The sequence below is a fragment of the Prionailurus bengalensis genome, chromosome B2 (genome assembly GCF_016509475.1).
Source record: "Prionailurus bengalensis isolate Pbe53 chromosome B2, Fcat_Pben_1.1_paternal_pri, whole genome shotgun sequence".
Classification (NCBI taxonomy): domain Eukaryota; kingdom Metazoa; phylum Chordata; class Mammalia; order Carnivora; family Felidae; genus Prionailurus; species Prionailurus bengalensis.
The window spans coordinates 69,407,688-69,417,758 of NC_057349.1; the positions used below are offsets into that span (position 1 = coordinate 69,407,688).

General features: G+C 45.5%; 1 protein-coding gene across 1 annotated transcript; it reads right to left on the reverse strand.

Moving 5' to 3' along the window:
* Positions 1 to 2,471: 2,471 nt before the first annotated feature.
* Positions 2,472 to 8,573, reverse strand: HTR1B (5-hydroxytryptamine receptor 1B). The gene has a single exon (XM_043591862.1). It carries the CDS (start codon positions 6,753 to 6,755, stop codon positions 5,586 to 5,588), a length of 1,170 nt encoding a protein of 389 aa, XP_043447797.1. The 5' UTR covers positions 6,756 to 8,573; the 3' UTR covers positions 2,472 to 5,585.
* Positions 8,574 to 10,071: the final 1,498 nt, after the last annotated feature.

Sequence of the window (10,071 nt, forward strand, 5' to 3'; positions counted from 1 at the left end):
TCCCATCACCACACTTGTGAGCAAGAGATATCCTGAAATCTAGTTACTCTAATATGGAATGACCAATCAGAGGCCGATGTGTGGAATGTTCCCACAGAGTCTGGGAGGATATGAGTCATGCCTTCGTGCATCATTGAAGCAAGCTGTGTGTAGATTCATTTAAGCATTTACCATAAATGGATCCCTATATCACCATCTGTTCACTGTAGATACAGGAAATATTATAAAGACATTTTTGTTACATAGATATGCAGTGGTAGTTTTGGAAAGGCTTTTTCTTATCTTTTGAAATATATACTAATAAGTCAAAAGAAATGGGCATTTTCTTTTACAGACTACACCGGGAATAGTGTTAAGTCTTTGCCTGTGTCAGCTGACTCAACTCCAGGAACTGGCTCTCTCTCAGGGAATACTGAAAACACTAGTATAATCCTAAAATGTGGATGTTGACTTTGAAAATCAGATTTAACTGACAGATGTGTGAAATGGCGCATAGGAAACTCCCCACTGGGGATAATGAAAATGCTGGGAGCAACAGTGAAGGGGGAATGGCAAAAATGTAACCTGTTTTCTCATTTTATATGATCCTTTCTCTGACACAGAAATTTATGTTTGTGATACATAAGATGATAGTCACATTTATCTATGCCTCTTTTTAAAGTAAATGCCAAAATTACACAGACTTAAAAGTCTGTCCTCTGGGAAAAACTGACATACAAGTACACCTTAACTTCTGTGCCAAAAAACAACCCTCTCTTTACATGATAAATGACAAATGTTCTACCTCTGAACTATGGATATATCAACCTCAAACCAATAAATTTTGAAAAGAAAAACACAGTGATGAGAAAAACCGTAGTGGCGAAAGACATACCTAAGAATTAGCTCTCTTTAATTTGAATATAAATTCTTTGTCTTCTAACCTCTGAACTCACCCATTGCCATGTTCATCAATGGTCATAATGTCTTAACTACTAAGATTTTAGCATTTCCCAGGACTAGAGGTGAAGAAGAAAATAACTGACTTTGCATATATGAAGAAAAATTTTAGGTTTGTTTTAGGGATCCTCTGCCTGAATTTGAAGTTCCCAAAAATCTATTTTAAATAAATGATAAGCCCCCTCTCTGTTGCTTCATGGATCTTCATTTCTATGAGCCTAGAGAAGTCAATACCATTTGCAGTGTCCAAGAAGTTAGAGATTGTGTATGGTGAGCACCTGAATCCTGGAAACAACTCAGCGGCACTCTGCCCCCTGGTGGACTGCTCAAGGATAGACCTTGATGAAGGGCACAGAAGGTTCACTTCCCACCCACTTACCCTGCCAACCTCTTTCCTTCTGAAAATTGCAGTGAATGCCTCAGTTAAAAGCTTTTGCCTCCACTAATTACACATTAATTTGAATCAACAATTTTTTATATATATAAAAACGCTGGGCTGCCTAATCAGCCCTCTGGAGCTAAAATAAGAACATTAGATCAACACGTTATCACTGGTTATCATGGCTTTTCGTGGGTAAGAAAAAAGCAGAAAAGTGGAAAATGAAACACTGAGAAAAGATGTAGATGTGGTGAGGGTCTTTGGACTCTGGGGAAATCGCTAGACAAAGAAAAGGAAGAAGAGTTTAAAAGTGAATAAGAGGATGCTATAGGAAGTGAAATAGTTGGCAATTTCCTTTTGGCCATTAAAGTCACTGCAAACCATCTTTCATGTGTCCTTGAGCCCTTGGGGTTATTTTTCACCAGCCTAAGTGGGTAAGTGTGAAAGACTCTTAACCTCAGTCATTTCCAGTGTAGCCAGGTTTCTTCCATTCAGGCTAGCTTCATCCTCCCCAGTTCAATCTTTCTCAAAGAGCTCTCAGTTGTTCTATGCTACAGGTGCTACAGGAGGCAAGAAAATAATGGCTAAAGAGGAAGCACATGTTCTGAGAAGCCAAAGAAGTGTCAGGTATTTTTATAGGTGCCTTACATGCATAGGTTCCTGCAACCAATTGCAAGCAGGCTGCATTTGAGGAGAGCCACAAAGCTATCCCATGCTCTATTTGCAATTCAAACCTAGGACTTTCTGATTCCAAAAGCTGTTTTTCTGTCTACTTGTCTGGTGTTCATATAATTCAGTCTCCACCTCTTACGTTTCCCCAAGCTTGCTTATACCCCTGCATTTCAAGCACCATGCAGTACTTTGGCATCTCACTACCTACCTAGACACAACATTCCCCCTAAAAATACGGATCTGGAAAATTCTAGTGATAGTGCATCTGACTTACCCTCTTTTGCAGAATGTGAGAGCACAATCTGCCTAATTCCTTTTAAATTCTTCTACAAACGAAATCCCCCAAATTGTGGCTGTACTTGCCAGTCCGCCACAGTATCATTTATCATCAATTATTCTCTCTCGAAGGTTCAAAGTCCTCAATGTCCCCCAGAATCCAATGAACCAATCCTTCCAAAAGAATAGAATCACTACCCATTCCTTTTTTGAGCACGAAAAGGACTTTATTTCATTATTCTCTGAAATTTCATTTCCAATTACACATTTGTTGAAAGGTGGAATACCAAAGGCAATTTTTAGTTACAGCAACTCCATCAAATACACATAATCTGAGATTTTACTGCTTGCATGAATTATAGTCCTCACAGGGTTTCCTGGTTAAAGAAGATAAAACTAAGATAATAGGAAAAGTGAAGAATATTGTTCTGTAGGAAATTTGTTGAACTCAATAACCATTATTCATGGGTACCGTGTCCATTTTTTTTAAAGGAAACTCTAAAATTGCTAGAAACACAAGACAACATTGGTATTTTTGAATGAGTATACATTCATATATTGGTGTGAATCTTTGTGCAATTAAACAATATGGCAAATGTTATTTGTTACCACAGCCAATGAAGACGTATTTTCATTTCTATACAAGTTGAACATTTCCATCTCCCATTTTATGTTCTGCAAAAAATCCATATGTCTAGTTGATGAACAAACAATGCTATAGGCAGCAGTAACTGAGAAGGAGCGTAACAGTCGTTAACTACATATCCCTGGGATGAATGATACACTTTGCATTATCATATGCGATGCTGGATGATGAGTCTAGATCTCGTATAACTACAAGGGTTTGCAAGCTTCTACTGCACACAGTATGCCCCAAATTCAGTCAATTCAGCCAAATAATGAAGCAAAACTGTAAGTGGGTAATCTACAAATGGCAAACAGCCCATGGGACTAAATTGACCATGTTTTGTTAATATGAAGACACAATCATTGTAGGTTCCCTAGAAAGAACTCATTTGCAAGTTTCAATTTATTTATTTATTTCAATTAATTTTCCCCCTCAGGCTCCTAGAAGTTGGCTTAATTGTTTCTTAGGCCCAAAGAAAACACAGCTGCATAGACAAAAGACAAACATATTAATAACATAAACACAAATACTGTGCTGTATGCACATTGCAATCAATAGTAAGCTAGATTTCTCCATAGGAGAAATGTCACAAAACAAACAAACAAAAACCTGGGGGATATAACAGAAACATAGGGATTATCCAACGCCTCAAATTTTATTTTACTCCAACGGCAGGTGTAAATGTTGATCAAAATTCCCCTTTTTACTTAGTTTATGTGTGAACTTTTGAATAGTGTATTTTCAAGAGTCATTACCCCAGAGTGAAGATCTGCACAGTAGGAAAGCAGTGTACTTCAGCTCAATACATCTATTGTCTGAGAGTCTGGACTGGGGAGCTTCAAGCAGGGAGGGAATCCATTTTACAAAGACAACTTGCTTCTGCAGACAAAAGGTATCACACTGCAGAAAGCTCTCTGAAGAATGGAGTGTAAATCTTCTTTGGCATACAAAATGCTCCACATACATATTTTGTTTTCTGTGCAGATGATCCTTCAGGGCTACTCCTTTTTATTTAGATAATGCATTTTTCATCTTTTGTTGTGTAATCTTGCCCTGTGTTGGAGAGGCCTCAGAGTGAATTTGGTATCACAACTAAGCATTATTGAAATTTGAAAAGACATATAAAGTATTACTGATAATATATTCATTGAGGTATCAGGTCGGTGACAAATTCCCAAGGTTCAAAAGCTTGTCATTTTCCTGATTGCCTAGTAAATCTGAGGTTTGGTTCCATGAGTTATAGGAAAAAACAGGCTCCATGTTAACATCTCTAAGCTTTTCTAAAGTCCTTGCATGTCATTTTCTAGTAATCTTTGTTCCCAACCAAACTTCAGTAACAAGGGAAAACAAGTTTCTGGGTTTTTTTTTTTTCCTTTAACATAGATTTTGGGTTCTTTCTTACTGTATTTTGAAGATTTTTGGAAAAAGGAGGTGGTTCTCTTACTTTATATATGGGCACACAAAGGAATTACAGATGGGAAGGAGAATGTAAATGACTATCAGAAAAAAGTCTCATGCATTTAAGATTTTTTACAAGTCAAAATATACATCCTCCCATTGCCCCCCCCCATTCCTTAATTGTAGAAGAACCATTTTTATTTTATCAGTCTCCTTCACATCTCACTGGATTGGTTAAGGAATAAACATACCTTTCTTGTTAAGGAGCAGTATATATCTAATAGCCATCAGTTTAATCGACTGCATTAATAAGAAATATAGCAGCAGCTTGGGCTGAATCACCCATTGTATTCTTCATTTATGAGGATTTAAATGTGTAAAATGACAAGTACATGAAATTAGGAGGAAAATAAAACAATCTGCAGACTTTGGCACTAGCACACGTAATGCTTTGCTTGAGTTGTTAGTGTGGTTTGACAATCACTAAATAGGAATTTAAAAAATTACAGATCTGCAGAAAACAAACAACCATAGGTGTTGGTTCTCAGTTTAATCCTTCCCATCTCCCATCCCCACCCACCCCATATAGTTTCAATTATAATAAAAATAGAGATCTTAACATCAGAATTTTGCTGTTAAACTCTTCAAGGTTTCTCTGCATCATCCAAGCCACACATAAGGTTTGAAGCACCAAATCCACAAGTTTCTCCAACCAAGTTTAAATAAACAGAAAGTGAAGACTGAAAGATGCCAAAGTAACTCTTCTTAAATGAAGCTGAAACACAAAGTTCTCCCCAAAACAAAGGGTATCAGGCTTCTAGTTCAAGTACTGCCAGGCTGTATGTAGATCTGTCTCAGACAGGATTCAGACAACTACAAGTACCACCGGTTCTAGAGGGAGGGCATGATCCATGATACCAAAGCAGGGCAAAGATCCCCCTTCCATCATTGATTTTTAAAGTTACAACCCTCCCTTATGATTGGCTGCTGCAGGGTCAGTGCTGGACCTGGGGTGTGAGGGGGAGGAAGTGAGCTTCCTCCTCCGCAGGGAAGCTCTACCTTTAGTTTGAACAGTTCTCCTCTCAGAGCTCGCTGGCTTGCTCTCGCTCGCTCTCTCTCTCTCTCTCTCTCTCTCTCAGGGCTGTCCTGGCTTCTCAGGATCCATTGCCCTTGCCCAGAAGACAGAGCCTCAATCTGACCCAGTAACAGTGAAAGAAGAGTGGACCTACCTGTGGAACCAGACACAACATGGTCCCCAAGGGCCGCTTAGGCTACCCCACTGCAACTGACAAGTCAACCTGTGCACTTAAAGCGTATCAGTTTATGGAACGCTTGTTTGAAGTCCTCATTGGACATGGTATAGATGATGGGGTTGATAAGGGAGTTGAGATAGCCCAGCCACGTGAAGAAGTCAAAGATGGCCAGGTGGAACCAGCAGGCATCCTTGCAAATAGGCATTACCAGGGAGATGATGAAGAAGGGCAGCCAACACACAATAAAGGCTCCCAAAATGATCCCCAGGGTCTTAGTGGCTTTGCGCTCCCTAGCGGCCATGAGCTTCTTCTTCTCTAGCAGGGCGTCAGAGACTCGCACTTTGACTTGGTTCACGTACACAGGGGACCCGGATTCGCTGGGCACATCAGGAGCCCGGGAGTTAACGGAGGTGACCGAGGACGTGGACCCGGGGGAGTCGGTTATCAGCTGGGCTCGGGTCAGGCGCTTGCCGGTCCTGTTGGGCGTCTGTTTCAAAATCCGGGAGCGGGCTTCCACATAGATGCGGCCGTAGAGGGCGATGAGGAGCAGGGTGGGGAAGTAGAAAGCGCCCACCGTGGAGTAAACTGTGTAGAGCATGTGGTCGGTGTTCACCCTGCAGTCCGACACCTCCTCCTCGGCTTTGGCTTGACGCCAGAAGAAGGGCGGCAGCGAGATGGAGATGGAGAAGACCCACACCAGCGCGATCATGACCGCGGCCCTCTTGGGAGTCCTTTTAGCGGAGTACTCCACAGCATCCGTGATGGCCCAGTAGCGGTCCAGGGCGATGACACAGAGGTGCAGGATGGAAGCTGTGCAACAGGTGATGTCCGACGACAGCCAGAAGTCGCAGACTACCTGGCCCAGCGTCCAGCGGCCGGTGACCGTGTACATGGTGCTGATGGGCATCACCAGGATGGATACGAGCAGGTCGGTTACTGCCAGGGAGGCGATCAGGTAGTTGGCTGGGGTGTGCAGCTTCCGGGTCCGGTACACAGTGGCAATCACAAAAGCATTGGAGAGCGTGGTGGCCAAGGTGAAGAGCGCCAGCACCAGGATCAGGAGTACTTTCCAGGGCAGGGCGATGGAGTCCTGGTAAATATAGCCCTCGGTGCTGCAATTGGGGGGAGCGGAGGAGAGGTTGGCTTGAGAAACCCCGGTCTGGGAGCCCGCGGGCGGCGGTGGGGCGCAATGAGTGTTGGTTTCTTCCATGTCTCTCCTCTACACGGCTCTGGAGCGCAGCTCTTGGGCATGGAGCGAACGAGGGAAAGGGCGGAAGGACCGCGGAGGAGACCACAGTCTTGTCTCTCGATTGCTAGTCAGTGCCGTGGGATTCTCAATTATTCCTCCACCCAGATTCCCAGCTGAAACTAGAGGTCAAGGGCGCGGCAGCCTAGGCAGACGAGCGCGTCTTCTGCACTTCCAGTGCGCTGGGCGCTGCCGCCGCGGCTCTGCCTGCTCCTCTCCACTCCCCGTCTTAGCCCTGGGTTGCTAAGGACTGGCCCACCAAGCCCAGCTCCACTCCGGATCCTACTCAAGGCGTCTAGTAGCGGAGGGTGATGTATTGTTTGAGAAGGGAGCATCAGCCAGGTGGGGTCTCTTACCCCAGTTGCTCCGGGCTGAGTCTCCTAACCCAGGCGCTCCTTGATCTGCAGAATCGGCCCGCAAGAGTTTCCTGGCTGTTGAGACCGAAGCTGGCAGGCCAGCCAGGAGTCCTGGTCTTGCATTCCCGCCCCCTCCCCAGACTCGGGCAGTTTCCTGCGGCTGCTTTGGCCGCCAGAGCTGGGTGGGGTGAAGTCTGGGAGCCGCGCTGCGCCGCGCCGCGCCTCGCTCCGGAGCTCTGCCCTCCCTTCTTTTCACGCGCTGGCCACTCCGGCTAGCTGCCCCGCGGAGACGGGGCCGCAAGAAGGGGGACTCGGGGGCTGGGGCTGTGGCTGCGGCTGCCCGCAACGCGCCGCCACTGCCACCATCACCTCGGACCCACTGGCACCGCTTGGAGCCATGCTGCTGGGTGCACGGGTCTGGGGGACCTGGCGCGGCACGCGGGTAAGGGGCAGGTGTCTTAGGGAGCTGGACGAACGCAGCGTGCGCCAGTCCCGGAGGAGCGTGTGAGCAGCACAGCAGATGGACTCCTTTTATAGAGTCCAGGTCCAGGCTGCCCTAGCCTTGCAACTCTTGCTGCTCGGCGAGTGCGGGCGCCCGCTCCCCATCACCTTCCCCTTTTCTCTCTCCCCCGCCCCTCCTTTCCTCCCGCCTGGTTCCCTCCCCGGGTAAGGAAGCTTCCCTCCGGGTCCTACCGCCCTCTCTCCCCACTACCCATCTTCTGGTCCCTCTCCCAATCCTGACACCCAGACTCCGCAGTTCTGGCCAGGAATGGGGATGAGGGCGTCCTGTCCTTGCCTCTGTCCCCTTCGAAGCTTGCAGTGCGGCCCTCCAGTTAGATCCACGGCTTCAACCCGGGCACATTCCCTGCGTCCCTTCCTGGGCTTCCACTTAAGCACCCACACCACAGCAGGCCAGTGCTAGGTGGAGCCAGCCCCAGGCTCTGACCTCTCCACTCAGGAATTTTATCCAGCCCTGCGGACCACACCCAGGTTAGAAGGAGGCGCCAGTAATATCTCCTTAGAAGGAAATGGCCAATAGTGCATTTTAAACTTCAGGCTTCAAGTCCTACTTAACTCTTGGTACAATACGCACTATTAATTTCATATCTGGTTTTAGGAATCTGTGCTTTCCATTCAGTCCCTTCCCTTTAACTGTGGGTCAACAGGCGGACAGAAAGCTGTCTACACTGTCTACAAACATGTAAAAGTATCACAAACAGAAGCCTACCATTTGTGAAATTAAACCTTCCATTCCTCTCTCCCTCTCCAGCCAGCCGCTCAGCAGTTCAATGCCTCTGGAAAACAGTTCACAGTAAGCACCTTCCCTCCCACAGCCCTCGAGAAAGGAGGTCAACAAAATTCAAAAGGAAAAAAAAAAAAAGAAAGAAAGAAAGAAAAAGGAAAAAAAAAAAAACCAAAAACGTGTTTTGGGGCCATCAGCACCAGTGTGTCTTCTTTGCCCTCAACAAATACATCAGGGTATCAGCCAAATGTGGCACCAAGCAATACCAGTTCCCAGGTCCCATGATCTTCAGCAGTTCCCTGCTGCTCAGTTTCCCCCTCCAACTGTAACCGAAACAAATGTATGGTACAAGTACCAGTCTGTGAAAGTTTACAGAAAAGCACCAGGAAAGAGCAATGTACTTTCAGCCCTCAGAGCTAAGTGATCCCAACTAGGAGTTTCTAGCACCTACCTCAGTGTTTAGTGGGTATAATGCATTCAATGAACACAACATCGTAAGAGAATTTACCAGGTTAAGTGTAAGCATATTTTAAAGAGAATTATCCAGTCTAGAGCCCAAGATTATTTCATCCACCATTGAGTTTAGAAGAATAGTTAAGAGTCTTTGAAAGAAGAACTTTTTACCCAAGGTGACACAACACTGACCCAAGTTCTCTTAATTTCATATTCCCTAAAACAGGCAAAAATAGAGTGCTTACCCTGTGCTAGGAATTCTAGGCACCAGGGGTATGATGGGGTATACCCAGACCCGGTTTTCAAATAGCCTATATTCTAGAAAAGGCAGATAGACAATAGCCACACAAACAAGCAAATGATTAACATACTTTCATATTGCTTTGAAAATAGTACATTCCTGCATTGAGAGTGAGGGTACTTCTTTAGGCAGCAGCTCTCCAAAAATACCCTCTGGAAGCTGTCTGGGTTGCAGGAGCCAAGGTGGAGATAAAAGAAAACCTTCTCTTTCCTCTTCTCCTGTCCCTAGCACCCAGCATTGCTTCTGCTAACCTTAAGCCTCATTTGCACAGCACGTTAAGGGGTCCTACCCATCCTCCCATCCTACCCACCCACATCAGGCGCCTAAATAGACTTCATTTTTTTTCCCCCAAACTGCAGCACTCTCTTAGAAATCACAGCTGAGGAAAGCAAAGCAGGCAAGCCTAAACCACTAGGTGGGGGCGTTGGCCAGGATGGAGCAAAGTGTGTGTGGTTGCCGTTGGGGGGTGTGCCGGCAAACTATTTTCCTGCTATCTTAAGGGAGCGGCAAGATTAGGAGAACTGTTGGAAGGATGCGAAGCGGAGGAAGGCGGAGAGGAATTTTACCAAGCTGCAGGCAGCCTTTCCTGTTTAAATTTCTTCTCCAGGAGCGTGCAAAGGAGAAAACCACTTGCTCCTTCTAGGGTTTGGATTTAGCGACGTAAGGAACCTGTGGCTTTCTCCCAGCCACTCGTTCACTGTTTCGCGGAGTCCAGAACCCTTGGTGGAATCTGCCACCTGTGGGCGGAGTTTGATTTTTCTAGGCTTTGGTTAAGAATTGCGTGGACACACCAAGCCATCATACAGAGGGGAATGAGGCAGAGTTTAGTGGAGAACGCCATTTCGTTATCTTGGTTCCCTCTTTTCACTCACTCCTTTAGTGCTTCAAAACATATAAAACACCCAGGGGTACGTGTGTGTGGAACAC

Coding starts and splice junctions, on each gene's coding strand:
- HTR1B (XM_043591862.1), bottom strand. CDS start 6,755: ATGGAAGAAACCAACACTCATTGCGCCCCACCGCCGCCCGCGGGCTCC.